This window comes from Lepisma saccharinum, chromosome 1, assembly GCF_977018435.1.
Source record: "Lepisma saccharinum chromosome 1, izLepSacc3.1, whole genome shotgun sequence".
Lineage (NCBI taxonomy): Eukaryota > Metazoa > Arthropoda > Insecta > Zygentoma > Lepismatidae > Lepisma > Lepisma saccharinum.
In genome coordinates this window covers 91535780-91560798 of record NC_139229.1, presented here as the reverse complement: position 1 = coordinate 91560798, position 25019 = coordinate 91535780, and the positions used below count along the sequence as shown (strand labels likewise).

General features: G+C 42.4%; 1 protein-coding gene across 1 annotated transcript in view; it reads left to right on the top strand.

The window, feature by feature from the left end:
* Positions 1-25019, top strand: part of kn (EBF transcription factor knot) — a 311766-nt gene that overhangs the window by 42173 nt on the left and 244574 nt on the right. The window contains exon 3 of the mRNA XM_083134627.1: positions 18560-18623. Coding sequence (XP_082990753.1) covers positions 18560-18623 — 64 coding nt within the window. The remainder of the gene's footprint in view (positions 1-18559; positions 18624-25019) is intronic.

Below are 25019 nucleotides of genomic sequence, written 5' to 3'. Positions count from 1 at the left end.
TCGATGAGGTACGTGTCGGGATGTTTTGTTTTAGAGAGTTCCTCTTCGTAAAATCTTCCTTTCAAAATCTCGCCGCTACTATCTTTTATTATATACGTGTGTCGGTTTCCGGGTAAAACTCGAACCACCGTAAAAAGTTCCGTGCTCCAATTTTTTGTGAACCCCTTCTCGAAGGTGCGTTTGAATTTGCTGATCCTCACCTGGTCTCCAATTTTGAATTTTGATTTCTTGGTAGTCGTGGGAGTGTACTTTGGACAGTAAACTGTAGAAATTAAATGCTGCTCGTCAGATTTCGTAACGTCAGCTGGCTTCATGCCTATCGTTCTGTGTACCCTATCATTATAGGTGTCGACGAGTTCCGGCAGTATGTCGACCCATTTGTAATTTCCTCGAAGCGTGAATCGTTTCCACATGTGTGTTTTCAAGGTTCGATTAAATCTTTCCACGATGCTGGCTTTGATGTGACTGAAGGTTGAATAATGTCGAATGTCGTGTTTCCGAATAAACTTTTGGAATACGGCGTTGTAAAATTCCTTCCCCTTGTCCGTTTGCAAAAACCGTGGCCGTCTGCCGCTTTCGCGAAAAATTGTCTTGAATGCTTCCGTGACGCACGTTCCTGTTTTGGCCTTCAAAGGTAGAGCCCATGCGAATTTCGAAAACGTGTCTATGACGGTGAGGAGGTACTTGTTGCCCTTGTTCAATTTATGCAAATTTTTTAGATTGCCGCTACTCATCTCCACGAGGTCACTTTGCCAGAGGTCGTCGATGCCCTTGGTCACCACCGCCAAACGTTCGTAGTTGCGGCGTGCAGGTTTATGCAATTCTTCGACGATGGCTTGCCTAGACATTTTTTAGAGATTACGTTTGAAGAGAAGCACCAGCGTGATGGGATTCAAAGAGGGTGGCACTTCGCTCGTGTTTTGAATGATCAGCTTATCGCCGGCACTCACGTCAAAAACGGTAAGATCTTCGTCTTCGTGTATTTCATATATGTTGCGCGTTTCGTTCCAACGTGCCAGAGGAATGTTTCCTGCTTTCTGGACACCACGATTCGATATCAAGGTCATGGTGGGAACGCTAGCTTTTCTGCCGTGAGACCAGTACGAAAATTCATTTATCTGAATCGTGCCATCGAGGAGAAACTTGTAGTACGGATGATAAGGATGTAACATGTACAGTTTGTTACCTTCGACGAACGTGGAGATTCTCTGTTGATTGGGTACGCTGTTGATTTCGATGGCTTGCAGAGAATGCAGTTTAGCGAATTTAGTATCGACGCTAACGAGGTTGCTGTGAAGCTGTCCCAGTGTATTTTGTACGGGCAACAAATGTTCGACGATGGTATTTGTTACTGTAGAAAATGACGGTTTGATTTTCACTTCCACGTTCAACTGCTTGAAGTTTTCGTTGAGTTCTTGTAATTTGGCACCGAAAGAGGCCAGCGTCGATTCCTGCGTGGATTCCAGCACTCCAACTTGATCTCTGATGTTGACGACGATACTCTGAAGGTTCTCGACTTGATTCAATTTCGAACTTTTCTCGGTGAGATCGTTCACGATGCTTCGCATCTCGGTAAACTGCGTGTGAAGGTCGGCGACGCTCTGCGAAGTGGGCAGCGTCGACACCAGCGAAGCAAGTTCGTCTCGAATCTGTTCCACGTTCGCCGTTTCCGTTTCTAGTCGTTTCAGCATACGTGATATGCTCCTTTTCAAAGCGTGTAATTCTTTTGAGGTGGGGAGATTGGCCACCCTACTCTCGAGATCGCTCAATGAACTTTTGATGTCGCTCGAATCGGATAGTGCCGTCACGGCAGTTTTCAATTTTTCCAAATCTTCGCTCGAAGGTACGCTCGTCCGTAACGATTCCAAGTCATTCTGTATGTTGTCCAGTACGTGATGAAAATGAGCAAGGTTTGATTCGACGTTCAAATTTTCTAAATATTCGATCTTCTGCTGAACCGTGCTCAACGTGTCTTGTATGCTCGTCAACGCACTGGCTTCAGTGTGAATATTTTTAATTTCTTCGTTGATCAACTCCAGAGATGCCTGAAGCGTAGCGATGGTGGTTTGAATGTGTTCGAAATCTTGATAAGCCTCCAATTGAATTTTTATGTTCGCGACGCTTTTGCCAATGACTTGCAGTTCGTCTGACGATGGTAGGTTTGTCATGGTATCTTCCAAAGTCTGTAACTTGGATTTAATTTCTTCCAACGTGCTGGCGAATTCTTCTTGTAATTTGGAAACAACAACATGCAAGCGTTCTACATCAATATCCTTCACGACGGTTTGAAGTTCAGAGAAATTCTTTTCGATTGCCGAAGTTCGTTCTTCGATTTCGAGTTTCAATTTTTCCAAATCTTCATTTTTCGATTGAAATTGCTGCAATTTGGCCAAATCATTTTGAAGCTTATCCACGCTCAACTGTATATTTTGAACGTTGTCGTAAGAAGGTACGTCGACATAATTTTTTATGAGCGTTTTCAGTTCGGAATCGATTTTCAGAATAGGGTCGAGACATTGCGTTTGGAGCGTAGCGATCTCCGACTCTAAACTTTTGTTTAAGGTCTCCTGCAAAGCGATCAAATCGCTCCTCAACTTTTTAATTCGGACGTCCAACATAAGAATCTCTTCTGCGTGGTCTACACGCTTAGTGTTGCCGAAAATGTCGTTAGGCATTTTGGTTAACGGTTATTTATAATAGGATAGACGATTCGTAATTCAACGAAGAGAGGAATGAGTTTGTCGTAATCTCCTAGGAGTTCGACGTATAAACAATCTCCTGCGGAAACATCGTACGTAATGTTAGAAAGCATCTTGTCGTGCTTGATTCGAAAAATGTTCTTGCCGGTAGATATTTTGATTTCGCCTACGTTTTCCGGATTCACGGTGATTTGAAGTTTTCCATCGATCGGAATTTTGTAAAAATGTAAATTGTTGTTGAAGACGTAAAACATCTTGCCCACATCGTCATCCAATTTCGTCCAAATACTGTTAAGGTGAACAATCAGTAGACCGTTGAGTTTAGTTAACATGGAAGGTAGAAATTCATGATCTGTCGTCGTGTGGTGTACAGTCTCCATGTTGGTTTGTTTTCGGAAACCAAAGAGATTCATATTATGCTGGTTATTTAAAATACGGTCAAAGTTTTTTTGTAATGACAGTCAGTGTTTTTTGTAATGACTAACAAAATATTTTTTTTTTGATTTTTTATGAATCTTCTGTTGAAGATGGGCATATGTTGCAGGTTTTGCTTTCTGCTAAGCGATAGTGCCCCCACGGCAGTGTGTGGATTCCACATTGGAGAACGCACCTCTTGTCGTCGCGTGCGTCCAGGGCAATCTTCCTCACTTTGTTGGTGGTCAACACATGGTCGACGCTCTGGATGCGCTGTTCTGCTCTTAGAACCGGCGACCTGGTCTTGAGGCAATCCACGAAGTCCTCGAATGTGAGATGCTCCCGAACCACCTGTCTGCCGACACCCTTGGCCTTCTTGGTAACGCCACCCTCGGCTTTGATGGTATAGGCCTTGGCGCGAAGACCTGCAAACTCGAGAATCACGTCTCCGTCCTTCTCGTCTTTGAGTTTGCCGGGCACTTTTTTGTTGCGGGCTAGGATGTCGTACTGGTTCGGCTGGGGATAGCCCGAGGTGTCGAAGAGGTTAACCAAAGATGGAACTGAGGCTATATCCCCGTATGCGTCGGCTGAGCGGACGTGGTACACCAAGCTGTCCGTGTCCGTGTAGAGAAGCGAGATGTTGTGGCCGTAGTGTGGACGTAATATGTCGTAGTACGTCTCGAACATGTGGAGCTTGCTCAGATCCAGAACAGTGGCTCCAACGTAGATGGGCTTGGTGAGTTTCACCACACCTTGCCTCATGTGAATCAGAGCCAGCTGCTCGTTATAGATTGTTCGAGACTTAAACAATGGACTCGCGACAAGCTGACGACATCGCTCTTTCCTCGTCACCAATTTTATGTCCACGCGATTCCGTACATTCTCCATGGTTTTGCCAAACACTGCATTATTCATAAGCTTGAAGAAATCCTTATCAAGCTCGGACGTGGCTGCGGTGCGGTGTTTGGTGTTGAGCTCGATATATGGACGTAACCATGGAGAATGCTCGAACTTGAGGATGCGGTGAACTGTGTGGACTGTGACCCCTCGCTGCATCAACCACCGGAGATTCTTGTAGTGCAGGACGTAATTCTTCTTGGGCTCGAAATCCATGACGAGCTTCTTCTGGTTGGAATCGGGTGAACACTTGAACTCGGGTGCAGGGGGAAGATCGCAGAACAAATCCTGCAGCTTCTCGGAGAACTCAAGGTCCACCTCGGCGAAGAACCCATGTTTTGAATCGTCGAAGCTTTCGATGTCAAAGTTGGAGGGATCGGTCCACTCGAACCCTCTAAAAGGGAGTGGCTGCATCATGGAGTGCCCGTACAAGTTATTCACGTCCGTGTGCATGATGTAGCTCGACGGTTGGGTGGAGTCGTAGCCAGTAGCCATGTGATGGTTGTTGGCGCGCGCGTGCCGTTGCGACACCTGAACCATTCCACCCCGCACGGCACGTTCTACAAACAGCATCATGTCCACGTCCGAAAGAAGTTCCAGCTTGATTTTCGTCACCAGAAACATGGCTGACCACGCCAGTCCGGGGAGACTATAGAAGTAGGCGGGGTCCAGGTGGTAGATGTTCATTGCGGTCGCCCGGAACGTCTGGAACACGTCGGCGAGGAGCGTCACATCAAGTCTGAGGTAGGCGTCGTGGTAGTCTCCGAGAGTTCGACAACCTAGCTCGCGCCACATGGACTGGGCGTGATGATATTCTTCGTCGGTGATGTTCGAGCCCCGTAACTGACTGTAGAACTTTGCCTGGGGAGGTAGCGACGTCTCCGCAAACTTGGTAGAGTCGGTGACGTATTCGTAGGGGTAGACCCCCTTACGCCTGAAGAGACTGGCGTCCAAGTTTGGAAAATTCGCAGAGGTGATGCGCATTTGCTTGTCGCTAAGCTTCCCTGCGAGAGCATCGAGGCTGGCCGGGAGGAACCTCAGGGAGTCGAGGAAGCGAAGTTCGACGGTAGAGTCGGATGCTGGGATTCGAACCAACTTGCTCACACTGATGTAACGCTCCTCGTTTTGTGCCAGGACGTTGATTCTTGCATTGTCGTACCCAAGATGCTTGATCAGGTGGTGGAAGTCGTATCCCGAGCCATTGTGAAAAAACACAGGGATGAAGCGTGGGTCCTGGGCCTTAAGGTTACATCTGTTGCACCAAGGACCAACGTACCTACCGCTAAAGTGATCGTGGTGATGGACTTTACGGTTGTTGGCGGTGTACTCCTCGACGCAAACAGGGCAAGTGATGGCCTCGTCGTGTCTACGTTGATCATCGGGGGACAGTGGGAGCATAGACTTGGGGGTCAACAGCACCTTCCCTATCTCGTTGGCTTCCACAACCATCCTCTCGAGGAAGTGTTTGGCTGCGTCGGGACCACGGTACACGTAGGGCTCGGGCGCGATGTGTTGATCTCGTCGCACCACAACGTATGCGAAACTGGATGCCTCGTGGAGTTGGTAAGGGGTGGTGGAGGAAACTTCGGGATCGGGATCGCAAGTGGACAGGGGTTTGAGGAAGGCTTCGAAATCCGCGATGATGATAGCGGGGTGCTCCACCATGGCACCGTGCATGTGGAAACACTCCACGGCACCAGGTTTGGGCAAGTCTGCCACCCCAGGTTCGTTGGCTTTGCAGTAGAGCTTGTGGCGAGCGAGCTTCTCGGCAGCGATGTTGCGACCTCTGATGCGCTGGTAATCCTGCCGTTCTCGATTACGAAATTTAGACAAGCACCTGGGGCAAACTTCTATGTGGTGTTCGTCTTTGCTCAGCTGGCTTGAAACAAGCCGAGAGAGCGAGCGAATGAGGGTGTAATGGTGGTGGGTCTCGTCCTTGATGAGCAGAAGATGAATTTCCTGCGCACTATCGTCGTCTACGTTGCTCACCCGGATAGGGAAAACCACATTTTTGTTTTCGGTGAGGCCATAAACGTTGATGGCCAACCGAGGGTTGTGTGTACGGGCCTCGAACTTGCGAATATCCGAGACCTCCACCGGGTAGTTGATCCCAGCAATGGCATCTTCCAGCTCTGGCTCGTAGGGTAGGTAGTGGTTAACTCGGTGTGGTTGTTTTTTCCAGTGAACAGGGTGCAACGCTGCAAGCACCGACCAGAGAAAGCACTTGGCGTCTCTGTTCTGAATGTTCAGGATGGCCATCTTTTCCGCAATTGCTTCTGGTAAGGGGGCGTAGCTGGAGGCGGAGAGAGGCACAAACTTTGAAAGTTTGACGCGCAGTTCGTGAGGCTCACCACACAGCGAACCCCCCGAGCCCTTGGCTTGATGTTCTTCTTGCTTTGCCACCAGCTCCTCGACAAACTTGTTGTAGATGTCCTCGAGGTTGTCGACATCCGCCAGATGCAGCGTCTTCGCCTTGGTGTTGTGGCAGAAGCTGTAAATTTCATCAGACGGCCTTTTGTACCAGCAACGAAGCGATGCGTAGAATTTAGTGGAGTGCGTAGCCAGTGCATCGCCGAGGACGGAAATAATTTGCGCTTGCACGTTCTCCAAAAAGCTACGCACGTCGCATGAGCCCTCCGAAATAAAAGGAAAATCCTCTAACGAACGCTGGAAAGCAGACTGGTCTGCTTTTATCGCAGGCTTGACGCGTTTGGCGGGTGGTGCATTGATGGAGGCTGCTTCTGCCTTCCTCTTGGTTGAGCTGGTCGACGGTTGAGCTCCAGATGTATTTTTGCTTAGACAAGTAAGCTTATGCTTCTTGACATACGCAATTGTAATGTATTTATTGCATCCGGAACACAGTTCGGTGGCAGCCAAATGCTTGCTTGGCACGCAGGTGCGACAATGTCTTGCAAAATTTTTGCTTGATATGGCTGTTTTGCACACAGGGCAACTTTTCATGGAGCGCATTTTTTTTGGGTATGTTTATTTATATGTGATCGGTTGGTGGTAGAGCGTTGTCTTCTTCAAATATGTGCTTTAATCAACCCTATAAAAAAATTGAAAAAATATATAAGAAAAATATGATTGTAGATAGAAAAAAATAAATATTGTATGCATGTGTAATTCTATTTAGCTTATTTTTGCTAGACACAAATCTTCTTCAGATTTTATTGCCCACTAATATATTTTTTCTACCAATTTAATAGAAGTGTGAAACTATGAAAATGTTCTGAGACAATCTTCTCTAGAATATTCTTCCCCAAAGCTAATGTTAACAACCTGTTGTAATCTAAGCATCGTGTGTATTGCATCCGGCGAAGCCACGCTAACGCCCAAGCAGCTCGCTATTATGTACCTGCACGCTCCGGATATGCTGATGATCTTCCATCCCAGCTCGCTGTTGTGTGCCTGCATGCTCCGGTTATCTCGCTTGCTTTGAAACAAAATATAAATAAAACAAATTGTATACACCCAAGCGACCCGCTATTTATGTATTTGCACGCTCCAGATGTTGCGGGGTAGGTGTGTAATTTTCGTCGTCCCAAGGCTTACGTATTGTTAATAGCACACGCAGAGAGGAGAGGGAGCAAAATTGTAGTTTTTCTAGATGTGTTTGCGCCATAATACAGAAATAATAAGAGGCGCCAGCGCGTGCACGTGTGTGTGTGTGGCACATCGTTCCCGAGAGAGGTTTACAAAAGTCACGATATACAAACATTAGTGCCCCCGGCACTTGGAAGATTACGATAAAGTGCATTCGTACTTCAAAAATGAGAAAATGCATTATTTACTCATCACGCTGTGCCAGCACAACAAATAAATACGCGAAACATAATCTACCGATAGGCGCGCGCGCGCGTGTGTGGCACATCGTTCCCGAGAGAGGTTTACAAAAGCCGTGTCCGGATTGGCAAGCGCTCCATCCCGTTCTCTCCCGTTGCTCTCGCGTGCACTCGAAGTCGCGTCCAAGTCGTCCGAATCTGCATGTCCCCTTGTAGTACGGCTGTCACTTTTCCCGCCAGGTGTCAGCCCGCTCTGGGGCGCAAACAAACATGACAATGATTTCCACCTAACTACTCACATTAAAAAATATAACACGCTATTTCATCATTTACGTTTTCTGCATTCATTATCGATAAAATATTAAAATATAACTGAGTTTTACATCCTCTAATCAGTAAATGTTGTCTGTACAAAATAAAAGTTAGAATATGGCTGCCAAGCGCAGCGTCACAGCGAGTTCAAGCGTGCATCTGTCGCGCCCTCCGACTCCACGTCTACCGCAAATTCGGACAACAGAGATTGGCTGAGTCCCGGATGGAACAGCGCTCTAGGTGACATCTGCTGCTGATTCGGACGCAACCCCGGCCACTTCTATTAGTCAGTGTTGCCCATTCGTAGGTTAGCTTCGCCTGTAAAATATCACATGATGAAATATTCTTCAGGTAAGTTGGCAACATTAAAACCGCAATTGATGTTACCAGTGTTGTCAACTTCTATTTGTAGGTTAGCTTCGCCTGTAAAATATCACATGGTGAAATATTCTTCAGGTGATTTGGCAACACTAAACCGCAATTGATGTTACCAGTGTTGTCAACTTCTATTTGTAGGTTAGCTTCGCCTGTAAAATATCACATGGTGAAATATTCTTCAGGTGAGTTAGCAACACTAAACCGCAATTGATGTTACCAGTGTTGTCAACTTCTATTTGTAGGTTAGCTTCGCCTGTAAAATATCACATGGTGAAATATTCTTGAGGTGAGTTGGCAACACTGGCAACATCAATTGATGGCACTCAACCCGTGCACCTCCACTAGTCAGTGTTGCCAACTCCCATTTGTAGGTTATCTTTGCTTGTAAAATATCATATGGTGAAATATTCTTGGGGTGAGTTGGCAACACTGATCGCCAATTGATGGCGCTCAACTAAGCTGATTACACTAATCAGTATTGCTAACTCTTATTCGTAGGTTAGCTTCGCCTGTAAAATATCACATGGTGAAATATTCTTGAGGTGAGTTGGCAACACTGATCGCCAATTGATGCTGGTGAACCCGGCTACCTCCACTAATCAGTGTTGCCAACTCCCATTTGTAGGTTAGCTTCGCCTGTGAAATATCACATGGTGAAATTTTCTTGGGGTGAGTTGGCCACACTGCGAGAAAAGCCTCAAGCAGTGTTGCCAGCTCCTTGCTTGAGGTTAGGTTAGACCCAAAAACAAAAACCTTGGTGATTTTTTCAAGTGAGGAGTTAGCAACACTGTGTACCTCACTATACCTCATTTTCGGGCGCAGAACCGGGGACACTACTCTACTCTGTAAGTTAGCTTCGCCTGTAAAATATCACATGGTGAAATATTCTTGAGGTGAGTTAGCAACACTAAACCGCAATTGATGTTGCCAGTGTTGCCAACTCCCATTTGTAGGTTAGCTTCGCTTGTAAAATATCACATGGTGAAATATTCTTGGGGTGAGCTGGCAACACTGCAAGAAAATGAGGCTCATGCCTTACGAGAGCAAACCGTTAACATACACCGTAAAAGGCTACGCCTCGCTCGAGCTGGCAACACTGCAAGAAAATGAGGCTCGGTGAGATTCGCAGTATTGCCAGCTTTTTGCTTTAAATTAGGTTAGACCGAGATAAAAACCTTGGTGATTTTTTCGAGTGAGGAGTTGGCAACACTGCGAGCCTCACCGAGCCTCATTTTCGGTTGGCGAACCGGGCCCACTGTACTACTCGCGGCAAAAGTGGGTTCTAGAACGTCGGCGGCCTTTCAAATGTAGCTTGTGGCAGTGTTGCAACCTTTCGTTTAAGTGAAAATGCATACAGTGAAGCAAGTGAACTTGATATTAGGGATGGCCACAAAATCCGGATAACGATATCCGGATTCAAATTATCCGTTATCCGTTTCGCATGCAACGGATAATTCGGATATCCGGATGATCCGAATATCTGGATAATGCGGATACCCGGATAAAACATATTTATGAAGGATTTGAAGAAAATCCATTTAGTGAAATGCGGAAATTACGAATATAATAAGATCCGATATCCGGATATTTGAAAACTGGATAGAAAATTATCCGAAATCCGGATAAAATTTTATTATTATCATTATTATCGGACCTCTCCCGAAATATACGTTCTAGATTACTCAGTACAGTAAGAACAATGATATGAGTGATAAGAAACGTCAAACAGTATTGAACTTATTTTAAATAAATGGTCAAGTGTCTTCTGCTTCATTCTTTGTATTGTTTCCCAGCTACAATGTCGCACATAGAATGTCGGTAGATATTGACTCTGTTGTTGTTTTCTACGTGTCCTCCTTCATGGCCGTGCGGTCTAAGGATTTGCAGAACGGCATGGGTTGTCTCTGGGTTCTCGGCTTGTGTGTAGGACCGGTGGTAACCCACCATCGCGAGGCAATTGGGGACCTACGAGTGAGTAGCGTAACCCGGTCACGGATATCTCCTATAATGACTGGGGGTTCGACGTGCTGACCACACGTCACCCCCATTCTGGATGAATATATCGACACCTCTAGGTAGTATTGTGGGAGGGAGACTAGCGGTCGGGAGATCGGCCTGGGCCCTTCAAAGGGCTGTCGAGCCACGGGTTATTATTGTTTTTTTTATTATTTGTTTTTTACGTAGCCGTTGCCACCTCCAACGAAGCGAAGATTTTTGTTTTACGTAGTTTAATTCATTTGCCTCGGATTATACGGAACATCTTATTATCGGGCGCGAGTTATCGAGACTCTACTGTTTATAGAAAACAGGTTTTTGTACTTGAATATCTTACAGGGAATTCAAAACGCGAAATTCGAAGTATCGTAGTGGATTTTCAAATGGAGGGAAGTTTTAGATACGGTCTCTGTTGAGGTTGGCCGCGGTGGCTCAGTCGGTAACGCGTCTGACTACCATGCTCAAGGTCCCGGGTTCTATCCCCGGCCGGTTCAAATCCGGAAACTTTTCTAACGGTGGAAGCGGCCCCGGCGCCCACCCAGCGTCAAATAACATGGGTACCTGGGGGAAACCCTGGGGGTAAAGGCGGTCAGGGGCGTGATGCTGATCACATCACCCCCACTCACGACCGGATCACACCCCCTATACGCCTTCATGGCGTGGTGCTATGCACAGGGGAACACTTTACTTTTTTTTTTTACTTTACTCTGTTGAGGCCCAAGTGGTTTCGTAATCAAAGAACCTGGGGTTGAATTCCCGGCGTGAACACGTGACAGCCAGTCTAGGGCGCTCCACAAATATTAGCATGTGTACGAAGGGGTAGCTGGTAAAAAAAAAACGAATCCCTAGATATTGTCCAAAAAGAACAGGTTGGAAACACTGAGTCTGGTGCAGCATTACCCAAAGTTTGTGCAAACGGCAAAGTGGAAACTTAGGGTGGAGGACGAAAATAGCTAAATTTAGCCGAGAATTTGAAATAATGTGCCAGCGCCGGTCCCAAAGTGACAGTTTTCCGTGTTTAAAAGGTGAGGGAGCGAGGGGGTCCTTTCCCATCTTCCGCCGGGCTGTCGCCCCCAACTCCCCCCTGCGGTACTCGCAGAAAAGAAGCATGGGCAGACTTGCGGCGCAATATGAGTGGACAAAGGTCTCTGCGGACAGCCGTAAACGAGGCTTGTGTTGGTCATCTCTTTTTAGCAGCGTCCAAATTAGCATTTTCCTCTCTGCATACTTGGAGCCACACTTTCGTCACCCCTGCCCCCCCCCCCCCTTCCCCGCGAACCTTACCGCAACGATCCTCAACCACGGAGCAGTCAAGGTATAAAAACACAGATTGCAGGACAGTTATGCAATTTTCAAAAGCTAGGAATAATGAAATTAGAATTTAGGAAGTAATTTTGTTCCTCCCTAGTTTTGCATTGTTATGAAGCGCATGTAAACAAAATCACGAGACTCCTAGTTTCTATGTTATCTTGGTCTTAAATATATTGGTGCATACTGTGTAGTTCATAATGTAAGATCCTCCAACTTCCATATAGCAGCTACATTGGATGGTATGGCTTTATCACACGCACTCTTCTCTGCGTTACACCGAGAACGAGATAACTGCTTAAAACAACCGAGACGAGTACGAGATTTGCTGTTCGAGAGTCCCGTGTTGTTCGATACTATACTGGTCGCATTTTCAGCTGGCGGTTGGGAAACAACGAATCAGCGATCAGTTGAATTCTCTTCGACTGACATCGGGAATTTTCGTGTCACCAGGTACCGAAAGTTGCTGGCGGGACGAAACAAATAAGCATCGGATACACAGCATTTTGTCAAACGTAGTGTAAAAACAGGGGAGAGAGAAAGTTCATCAGCGCCGTTACTGGATAAAAGTTGTACAGTAGTACACAAAGGACGGAAAAATAGTACACAAAACACCCAAACACTGTACGAAGAAGCTGATGAAAACGACTGACAAAAACACGCTTGGCAACGTTGCAATGGGAGAGCGATGTTACCTCTACAGCTTTTACTTCGCAACTGAGGCGCACACCCCCTAAGACGATTGGTGGACAGATGGAGTTATGTAGGCCAGCTGCCAGTTGAGCCTGCGATCAGTATAGAGACCTCGCACTGCTGTTTCGAGGATTCACCAGCGTGTATCAGACTGGTGAACCAAAATGACGTCAAATTCGGTGAAATCCGGAAAGCTTCATACTAGCCTCCCACCAACCCTCCCTTAGGCACGCCACTGTTTACTTTGCATGCAACTGAAGGAGCAGTACTATTTAAAATGTCGACAGTTTTATGTCTGCATCCAGTTCATTCGCTCTAAATGCAACAAAATCGGCATGACATTCCGTACTATTGCCTGCAGAACGGATATCATGAATCAGAACAAGTTTCAAAGCAGGCGTGACCATTTCGATTCACCATCCGCACCAGGTGTGAAGACCGGTGCAAAATGAAACGTCATGGTTTAACCTGGAGAAAGCTGTGGTGGATACAGGTGAAATACTTAACCCCGAAGTGTACATCGGTGAATTCTGGAAAGTGCCCACAGTGTGTGATTTCTGCCTCCACTTCACAGACACTGGCAGAATCGCGAAAGTGCATCGACACCGCCATTGGAAACATCACACAAAACATCTTTGAGAGTTTGAGTTCCGTTTGGACATCTGCCGTACCACACGTTGGGCGCACCATGCGTTGGGCACACATAGAGTGCATTAAAGGTCTGTGTGAAACTGCAAATATCATTTTTCAAATGGTGGTAATGGCATGAACTTCTGTTCACTATTGGAGAAAATATTGTCCTTCAAAATCGACCAGTGCGCTCCGGGTATTATTTGTTGACTGCTTGAAATTCAGCGCGATTTATGAAGATTTTCAAGTAACAGATCGTATATATTTATATATTCACTTGTTAGGAATTGTGTTCAGATGAAAGTACTACCATTCGGTAATAAATGAGCAAAATACACTAAGCTGTTTAGTAAATAACACAACCCTGCATTTTGGGTAAAAAATTCGGACGATTTCAAATCAATAGGTGATCCTGGAAGTATTTTGAATGCTGATCACGGAAATGACGTCCATTTTCCACCCATCAAGTCAGGATTTTTCACAATCAAAATTCTCATATTCGCCATTCCATTACGCCTATTACAAAACGCAATAAAATAAATTTAAACAAAGGAAATTTCGGTTGCTTACAAACCAATAGGTGATTCTCGAAGTATTTTGAATGCCGATGACTAATAGACCTATGATATAAATTTCTTCCCATCACGTCAGGATTTTCCCCTAGATCAGGATTTTTCTCCACGTCATTAAGTTCAATGAATCCAGTATATTATAACAATGAGTTTTGTACATTTTGTGAAGGAAATTTTTATGGGGGATTTTGAAAATGGGACTTAACGTAATCAAAGTTACAATTTTCATATCAAAGTGTCTTGTGAAGATAGAAAGTGTATCAAATTCTTACTATTCTATGTTAATTGTAGTTCAAAATTGGAGGATTTGTATTGTAGAAAACCAATATTTTACCACTGTTTAAACCGTCGTTGCCTTCTAATCAAGGGGTCCCGGGTTCGATACCCGGTGGAGGTACATAGTGGTTCGGATCCCACTTTAAATTGTAGGTCCAGTCCCGATTAGCCTTACTGTGCATAAAGTGGACTTAAAACAACAAATCAATCAAATCAATCAATCAACCACTGTCTAAACAGAGCCATCTATTGATGAAATGATAGAACTACACATTTTATTGAGAAATTAAGGCAGTTAATACTAGTATATTGCTCTTTTCTGAAAAAACTACACGTGATGGGCAAAAATGGATTTCATTTTTGGAATCGGCATGCTGAAGTTATTCAGAGACAATAGTCATCCATCCGCGAGTCGTTCAAATCCATGCGGGCCGGTGTAATCAGTCCGCTCAACGAGCGAGCGAAAAATTCGCTCAATAATCATTACTCGGATACTTGACGCACCCTAAAGCTCAGTGAACGAAGCTACATTGCGCGAAAATTAGCTCCCGAATTTACTTAAAGAAACAAAAGTAAATTAATAATATACTAAAATGATAGAGAATCAAGAATATTGTGAGGTCACCAGACTCAAGTACTGCACATCTATTTGATTTCAAAAGATAAATACATTTCAGATATTTTCTTTCATGACCAAAAAAAAGTCACCTCATGATAACTAATAACCAGTGGCGGGGATTAGGCGGAGGGCAATTGCCCAACCATTTTTTGCCACTTTTTGTCCCCGCACTATGGCCTCTTAATAGCCTTTGTCTACCAAGGCAAAGTAAACTTTCCTTGCCGCCCTAGTTGTGGCGCCCAATTGGCGTTACTGCTAATTACGATTTTCTAAAGTGTTAAAGTTGTTCACCTGATGTGCGTACGTGTGTGTAAAATGCGAGAGTGCATGGAAATTGCAATTAAAACTTAATCGATCCTCCTAAGAAAATAGCATCGCCATCGCTCCACAGATCGCAAACAAAGAAAAGCGCGGGAAAAACAAACTTACGTCATTTTGTCACTTTCCTTTATCTTGCTCATCTGTTTGTTACCGCACGTCAAAAAGACAGGGTCGGAGCAACATGCCGGTAGAGAAATGAGAGGACGGGTGGGGGGTGGAAACGTAACGTTGCTACCTCACCAGGTTTTTATACGCACGTGACAGGCAAAACGGGGCGATAATTCATTCACGCCTGGCCGCCATGTTAGGTGTTATTTCTAACCTCGCGGCTCCGGTGGGACAGCTCATAGCCGGCGGCAATCAATGGAAGCAAAGATTGTGTGTTTTATGGGCCACAGGAGAGGAATTAACTCTCCTGCTAATTATTAACACCGTAGCAACTCCCTAAGAAGCCTTACCCATTGCTAGAGGCGAAGTTTTCTCAGTCATACCTCGCTCCTATTTCCCGCCTTTTTTTATTTCGCGCGCTTTCTCTTGCTAGTCTGCAATTCATTTGTTCTCTGGAGTATTACACCATCCTTTATCCTTTAAATTAACCCTAAAAAACAGAAGAGTGATCTAACGTAGAAAAATATATCTTCTGTGGATTCTAAAGTTTTGTTGCAGTAGGTTAAAAGACCGTCTTATGTTAATACGTCAACTGATTTCGCTCATATGCAATGCCAGACAAGTTATTAGATGTATGTAGAGGTTGTGACCACTTTAAGTTTAAAAGAACTATTGTTATGATGGAATGAGTTAAAATTCTTGGGCGCCTCGGCACATGAGGGCCATATTGCAACCTTCAGAGTCTACGATCAAAAATCATCTTATCTAAAACCCTTACCTTATTTAAACTTTAAAAAAGGGATGTAAAGCGCAGGGTTGTAAAGGTACCTGCACAGGACAGACACAACACATTAAAAAGGTAAGTTTACACACAAAATAAAAACTTTCTCACAAACATCTTCTCAAAACAACCCCCCCTTTTAATTATTATTATAATTTTCAAGGATCGGTGTAGGTGAGAATCGTTAAGAGTGTCAGTATCGGTTCAAAGTGGTATCGATTGATTGATTTGGTTTATTTTACTTCGCTTTTCTGCCACTTTTGGCTAATCGCGAAGATGAAGGTGACTGATGATATGATGAAATTGATGAAGCGATACACAAAGAACACCTTTTTTGGCATTCCTCCTCTTCCATATTTTCATAATCTAAATTCAACACATCTTCAAAATTGTACACATTTCAAAATTAGACAGTTCATTCTTATAATATCCCATTTTCATGCACTAAATCTATAAATATAGTAAAATTTGTTCCCATTGAAAAAAAAATTACACTATTACTAGGATGGGTGAAAAATGACCCACCTACACCCAGCACAGCTAAAACTACAACACGAAACACTCCTCCCTTCCAGCAACCTTACTCTTCACTGAGCCTCTTGTTCAAAAGTACAAACCTGCATAAAATTATGTTATCCAGTAGAAACTGTTACAAAATATCACTGGGTGAATTTTCACACATCCCAGTGTTAACATAAAGAGAAAATTGGGTACTTTCTTAAGTTTTTGCGTTAATTTTGGAAAATTTTTAGCTCGCATTACATTGTTTTTAGGGCACATTTTTGTAATTTATTAGTCAACAAAATTCTAGCCGTATTAATTATTACAGATCATCTGAACGAAACATCTCTTTTTCTGCATCCAGCTTTTGAAATCGTCAAACATTAACTCGTAGCGGACACCGTGGAAGACATAATCATCTTCATTATTTTTCATTATCTTCGTAAGATGAAAAACGCTTGTTTTCCATCATTCCTTAAACGTCGCTTACTGTTGACAAATGTCGCAATTTTCCTCTTTTTTCCCCTCCTTCTTCTGCTTTCCTCTTCCTGTCTGTTCGTCATTCACGTTTGCATTATTACGCGCGCTTTTTTCCTTCCCTTCTTCTTTTGCGATCCTCCGGGAAAGACAAATGGCGGGAGACAAGATAATATTTCTCTCTCTTGAAGCCCAAACTGCGTCCGTTCGGCGAGTGTCTTCAGCGCTCCACCCTAAAGAAAGTGGATTTGTTTTGCGTGTTTGAGAGACGAGATAGGAAAAGCAGAGGCGAACGTCTTGTGATCAGAATCACAATGATAGGTTTGTTTCGAAGGGGAAGGGAAAAGCACCTCACAGGATAGAAAAATTTCATTTATATACATAAAATTCCTCTTTCGTGTTTAAACAGTATACAACATTTCCGATTTACGCACACAATATTTCTTTCATGTTCAAAACTAAACAAAAAAAATTGCCATGCTGCTATTTCATTGGCTGGCCCGCGGTCAGCGCATCGAGTCACATCGAGACCGGGCCCCGCTTTTTTGCTTGCCTTTACAATTAGCTCTGTAATTGTCCTCACGTCTCTGGACCAACACTGAAATTTTGGCTACACGAGAGCCCGTTATGTTTCATAAGCCTATACAATTTCTGTTTGTTCACAAAATTTTCTTTTATGCTGAAAAATGTAGAAAAGTTTCAGTTTTATACACGGAATTTTTATTTTGTTTACCAAGCCTACAAAGTTCCAATATTATATACAAAATTTATTTTATGTTTAGAATTTCTACAAAAGTTTAGTTTTATATACATATATCATATAGTCTGCTCAATTTCCAGTTTTATTATACACAAAATATGTATTCTATATTCTTATACAAATTCCTTCATCACTTAAAAATCTACAAAAATTTGTTTAGTTCACAAAATCTCTGATTTATGCCTAAAAGTATACAAAATATAGTTTTTAAACAAAACTTCTCTTTTGTACTTAAAAAGTCTACAATTATCATATTAAAATATTGTTCTTCTATCGAGGGGCTGGTATTGAGACAGGTAGCTAGGTAATATTCTTTCTTTTCGTCTATCAACTTTCAATCCTTTATCAACAATTATCCTTTTTCCATAAACTTTCCCTCTATAAACCAGGGATGGAAAAAAATCCTGACAATTGAATTCATCTGAAAAAAAGTAATTAAGACGTCGAATAATTTTATGAATGCTTATTTGTGCCTGAAAATCGGAACAACCCTCGTATTCATCAAGTGCACGAACAGCTGTTGGTTCAATTTCATTAAGTAGTGTTATTGAAGTAATGAAGTGAACGAACCACAGAAAAGATTAGACGGTGAGGTAAAGGGAGGGAAAAGAGAGAGGGTTTTTAATACCAGAAGCCAAAAGTTAAAAAAACAAAAACAGAAAGGGGTGGGGAGAATGGAGGGAAGGTAATGTTTTCCCCACGGAGATAGAGGGGCAAAAAAGTTAGTTTACGCAACGTTCTGGTAAACTTGATTTATTGGTCACCTGACTCGTCACGCAACTAAATATGGCTGGCTGAAGTGGCAGGTGGAGGAGGGGGGGGCGAGTTATGAAGTCTGCATTCGTCATAGGGGGGGAGGCGAGTGTCCATCATCAATTATTCAGGGACAGGTGATGACTCTTTGCCCGAGTGAGAAAACGAGAACTCATTCAGTGTGTTTTTAGTTGTTGCTCTTTTGTTTTATCTCTCGTTCTGTGTTTGCTGCAATTTTTTTCCCCTTCTTTACCATTTTTTCCCGCTCTTCTCGTTACAGGAAGCTGAGGGCCAGAAAACCAACAATGGGATCCAATACCGACTGCAGCTCCTCTACGCGAATGGTGAGTGATTTTTTAAACATGGTGTAAGTTTGAGAAATATATTTTCATGAATTTCCCTGTACTAGCTGGTCTTACAATAGAGATTAGTTATAATAGGAAGGCTATTTTCAAAATTAATAGCAGGCAAAAGCAATGAAAACTCTACAAATGTTTGTGAAAAGCTCTCCTAGCACTGAAGAAAAATATATACATTTATAAATAAATGTTGCTTTATTCCAAATGTGAATTTTTGCATGATAGCAATATTAGCAGTATATAATATGTATATATTTGTGTGTATATAATATAACTGCACACCTAGAAATTATTTCCGCCAACCTATTCCTCCCCCTATAAACATATATCGTTTCTGACGAACGATGAAAAAAATCCATGAATGATTTGATTTATTTTACTCACGTTTTTTGCCACTTTTTGCTAACTGCGAAGATGAGGATGCATGGTGATGAGATAAAATTGATGGATACTCACAAGGAACACCAATCCCCAATCTTGGATTCGAACCGGGGGGGGGGGCTGGCATTGTGGCGCGCTATGTTAACCACTCCGCCACGGATGTCTGCAGCAGCACAGCTGTTTGCAGACAAAGGCTGTCTCTGCCTATCTCAATACACAAACAACACATTCATTTATGCAAACACTAACAACAAAATTCCTACAGGTCAATGTTTTTAACGCAGGTTTTATAGGTTCACATTAAAACAATTCATAGCAGGTCGTCTTCACCTTGGGTGCTACTGGCATGTTCTAAGGAATGCCATTTTTGAGAATTTGGAATGTCATAGTGTTTTTTTTGAAAGAAGAGAACCTTTCGAAAACGGCTTCGCTGGTGTTAGTCAAAGGTCCAGTGGACTATGAAACCATTGCGCAGACCTCCGTGGTGGAGTGGTTAGCACAGCACGATACGACAGGAGTCCCGGGTTTCGAATCCCGCATGGGTGTTCTTTGGGTGCGTCCCTTCAAACATTTCATCACATCCTCATCGTTGCGGTTAGGCAAAATTGGCAGAATATCTATGTAAAGTGACCTAATTCAACCATAAATCCATCGCGATTGACCAAAAATGGCAGAAAAGCGAAACGAAATGTAAAACCAACCAAGATTTTTCACCTTGCAAGAACCCTTAGTTAACGTTGGAGCAATATTGCAACAATACTTGGAGAATGAATTGTTACAGAAAGGATTAATTTCTGTTTTGTCATGCAGATTGACATTTGCCCATCCAGCCAAGGTCTTGACTTAAAGAACCGGGTTAGAATTAAAAGGAGGAGAGAAATCCCAAAAGGAGCGAAGACAAGGGCCCGGACTAACGAGTAAGGGGACGCCCTCCGCCCTAACATGTACCAAGACCGGGGAAGCCATCTTCCCATTAATTGAGACGGGGCAGAAAACACATGAAGAGATCGTCCCTTGATCCCAGGTCAATTGCGATGTACAAATTTAGTCATCTCCCAGCCGGTCGCGGAGGTCCGCGTGCTCTGTTAATATTTTCAAAGTCCTTCAGGTTCGCCCTCTTCGTATGTGCACAGTCTGTTTAGACAAGGAAACCAATTTCTTTCCCTTACATGTAATTACAAATGTTATTTTTGGGCAAACTCCACTGTAGTGACGCCAAGAAAAAATTACTAGGCGAGATCTTCGTGGCACCATTACACACTTGCACGGAAAAATCTGATTTCTTTGAATTAGTACAAAAATAAGATTTGGCTTATGTGGTAATCATAAGAAACGCAAAATAGCCTTTACTCGGTTTCGTAATTTTGGAGAAATATTCAAAAATTCAAAAAGAAACTGCCCAAATATAAAATAATATTAGCTTTGATGAACAAAAATTTGTTTGTCGATTATGTACTTCAGCTAATGTTTGACCACAAGTGCCCACTTTTGAGGTATTCAAAGCGTACGTTTATTTCTGTGTGCCACACTTAAATCCACATTCTGTAGCTGTGTGGTTGGCTATCAAGCGGCCGTCGGTTCGAATTTCTTATAAGGCAAAAGGAAATTACCAAATTGCTCTACAATATAAACCAGGTACAGTAATGCGATGAGTAGAGTTTTGTCATACATTTTCAGTCTTTCGTAATTGACATTACAAGCATGGCAAAATGCATTCGAATATCACTTAACGCGCAAACTGTGTTCTACATTTTTTTTAACGGTATAATGTAACGTCTATCATCATCAAACACGTTCACAAATTTCCCTCAAATGGTTAAGATGAACAGAACAGCCAAGTGTAGATCTTATGAAGTAAAACATTAGGCGTTGACTTTTTTCGAATACCCACAAGAGGCACATTTATTACGTTCATATGGAACTTACTCTATATTCCTACGAGTACAATAGCTAGAAGGATGAAAGTGATTGTGGTCAACGCGTAAAAGTAGTGCCCCAAAGCCGATTCAGCGTCCGAAAATGGCGGCTTTTGATAAGAAATGGCGAGGGCCCTTGGCGTAGCGTTTTACGATGTATTTTTTGATGTATTTACGATGTATTTACCTCGGCGTAGCCTTTCACGGGTTAAGCTAACCTACAGGGGTCAGAGTCCCCCTTATGCACCGAAGACCCGTTTAAGAACACATCGTAAAAAGCCTATGGGCTTCTCAAAAAATACATCGTAAAACGTTACGCCAAGGGCCCGTGGGTCCCTCAAACACGTCGAAAAAGGGTGCATGAGGTTTAGACACGTCGTGAAAAGCTACGGCCCCTTCAAAAATACATGGCGCCCCCTCGCCATTTTTTTAAAAAATTTTTTTTTATCAAAAACTGCCATTTTCGGGCGCTGAATCGGCTTTGGGGAACTACTCGTGTAAGTTTTCTAAATAAATAATTTGTAGGGATTTAAAATAAAATATTCGGGTGTAAGGGATGACCCTTTTCCAAAGACACCGGAATGTCAACCCCCCTTCCTCGTAGCACGCTCTGGGCTGCATTGTTGCAGGCTGACGATGAATTGACGTCTGGACCGTTGGGATTTCTGTTGTGTGCTGTCCACATGAGTTTGTGATTCATCTCATCTCATTGACATTCAACCTCATCTTCGCGCATTAGCCCAAAGGGACAGAAAAAACCTAAGCAAAATCCATGAATCAATCACCAAGAGGATATTTCAATGATTGCAAGAAGACATAACATGAGCAATGAACTCTTAATATTTATGAAATAAAATAGTAAACTTTGAGTTTGGATTTTCGAATACTAGCAAGATACATATTATTTTGTTTATAATCTACTTAGTGTAAATCTCTATAAGTACAAAGAAATTGTTTTACTACTCCCAATAACAATCATTATTTTAAATTCCAAAGTTTAAAATTTCAGAAAGGTGAAACAGATTGAGGTCTGCATGCCAAGTTTCCAAATAAGTAACTTGAAAGTTTTTTTAAAAAAAAATATGTGTAATTTTTCCTGTACGCCACAGGAAATTATGGAAGTTTTGCGGAACCAGTGTCACGGAGTAACACACAGTCTTACTTTAGTCTCCAAAATAGAGGTCTCCGGAGATCCCACTGTAGACCTCAGCATCGCGAATTGAAATTCTTATTCTTTCCAATTACTTGGTCTCAATTGTGTCCGTATCAGACTTCGAGGGGTGTTCCTTAATTGTCTTCTCGCTCAGCCGAAACTTCCTGCTCTTGGTGAAACCCCCCCCCTCCACTTCCGCTCCATCCCCCTCCCCCGCAGGAGACTTGATTATCGGGAAGTCGGTGACATTTGCAGGAGTGATCGGCGGAGCAGCAGCCCGTGCATTTGCGGTTCAAGGCAGGGCGCAGGGGGAATGGCGGGCCCCTGATTCCAAAGTACTGCCGGAACGCTTCCTATGAAATTCCACAGGCTACCGCTTGTCACGTGACCATCCCCCAAAACTGGGATTCCTTTCTCCAGTTCGTCTACTGCATAGTCATTGGTTACAGTTTATTTTCGCTGTTCACTTTCTCTAGTATGGTTGCTATATAGTCCTTCTTCTTGTTTAGATTTTCAATCTTGGTCCTTCCTCTGTACTGGTTTCATTCCTCATCTCAATTTATTTCCTCTGCTTCATTTCCTGTCTAATCACCAGGTATACTTTCTTCCACTGTTCTAATTATATATGGGTTACTTTGCAATTTCTTGCTTATTCTCACTCTCTTTTACCTTCCCTGTATAATCTATTTAATATTTCTAAAGTATGCTCTATCTAGTTCTTTTCTTGTTTAATCACGCTAGTTATTTCCTTGTTCAGTCTCTCTAGTTTAACCCTTTCCTTGTTTAATCTCTCCATCTCTTCCCTCGTCTAATCTCTCTAGCTCTTTCCTTGTTTAATCTCTCTAGCTCTTTCCTGGTTAAATATCTCTAAATTTTTCCTTGCTTAATATCTCTAGTTTTTTCCTCGCTTAATCTCTCTAGTTTTTCCTTGCTTAATCTATCTAGTTCTTGCCTTATTTAATTACCCCACTTATTTCCTTGTTTAATCTCTTCAGCTCTTGTTTAATCTCTCTGATTCGCTTTTGTTACGTTGCCCGGTTTTTATCACTTTCAATACTTAACGTCATTTCTTTCGGAATAAAACGTAGCACTTTGGATGACATTTTGCACGCATCCACACTACCTATCAGTCCACACAAAGTACAAATTAAACGTTATACTTTACACTTACTAAAAAAACACAGAATTTAAAAAGATAATATTAATATCGAAAACTTTTCTTTAAATACACATACATTTGAATCAGCTTACATCAACCTCTCTAATAAACAACCCATCTCCTAGGGTTGTTGACTATTACCATATTGTCTCGTTTTTATTGGCTGTATTTACCTTCCTCGTTTCTTGTTTCAAGTTCGTATCTTATCTTATCATTGGCAATTCCGTCTGTTTAATACATTTCTTTAATTTCATTTCTCCTGTTTTTTTATGCTTGCCTTAATTGTTTAATCTTTGCAATTTTTGCTTGCTTTGGTTATTGTGTCCAAGGTTTATTCTCTTTAAATCGCTCCCCGTTTAAAAATTTATTACTTATATTTTCCCGATATTTATTGTCTCGATAACTTTCGTGTTATATTCTATATTACATATTTCCCTCAATTCAATCTGTTTTATTTGCACTTGTAATGATTGAATGTGATTTTTTCTAACTAACTCTCTAGCCTTCTTAAACCCGAAGGTTTATCTCTGAAGCAACACACGCCTTCCATCTATCACTATCCTGTGCAAGATCTACCCACTCTTTTCCATCCGTACCGATTTTCTTTAGGTCCATTTCAACGTTATCTCTTCGTTTTGACCTTCAGGCGACTCAACAAGAATCCTGGAAACTCTTCTTTCCTCTCCCATTCGTCCCACATGGCCTGCCCATCTAAGTCTTCTTGATTTAATCATTCTAATAATATCTGGACAGGAATACAAATTGTGGAGTTCTAAATGATGTACTCTTCTCCACTCACCTGTCTCCTCATCCCTATTAGGTCGAAATATTTTTCTAAGGATTTTATTTTCAAATACTCTCAATTTATGTTCCTGCTTCAATGTGAGGGACCAAGTTTCGCATCCATGTAATACTACAGGCAGAATGTGATTTTTTTTCTCATTGATCACTTGATAGTTCATTCTTTCGTAATCATTCCTTATTTGGAAGATATCTCTCTCCAATTCATTTCGTTTGCAGTGTTTATTAACTATTTTGTTCCTTGTTTATTCCACACAACTTACCTCTCAATTAACCCATGTTATTTTTTTTTATTTTTTTTGCTTTTCACTATTCTCCATTCAACTATTATTTGTTATATTTTATTTTCCGTGTTTACCCTCTCCAATTCGGGGTGTAAGGGGGTCAGTTTATTTCTCCGTAGGGCTTGTGTTGTGTTGCCCCTATGCTTAGTTGCCCCTTCATCCATCTTATTTTATCACCATTCATCCTCATCTTTGCAATTAGCCAAAAGTGGAGACAAGCGAAGATAAATAAATTAAATCAATCAACATCTTAAATTTCTATCTTGTTATATCTTCGCCGCAGCTTTATTTTGTGCAATTATTTTATGCCTTATTTATTACATATCTTAAGTCTACAACTGTTTACTTTCTGCAATTATTTTGTTTATTCATTAGACTTTCTTTTACTCAAATTATTTCATGCTCTATTTTTTTTACTTGTATTTTAATAGAGAAATGATAAAAATGAAAACTACTTTTACCCTGTAATGTTATGCAATACGCATTACTGCCCCGTCACGCGGAAAGCAAACATTTAAGGATCGAAGGAAAGAAATGAAAAAGAAAAGGGGGGAGGGGTTCGGAGGTGAATCAATAGCGAAACGCTCAATTGAATACCGACAGACCTCTCTTAGAAGAGAAATAACCCCGTATCGTGCTTCATTTTTGTGCGCTTTGCAGCATTCATTTGTTAATCGCTGTACGGTC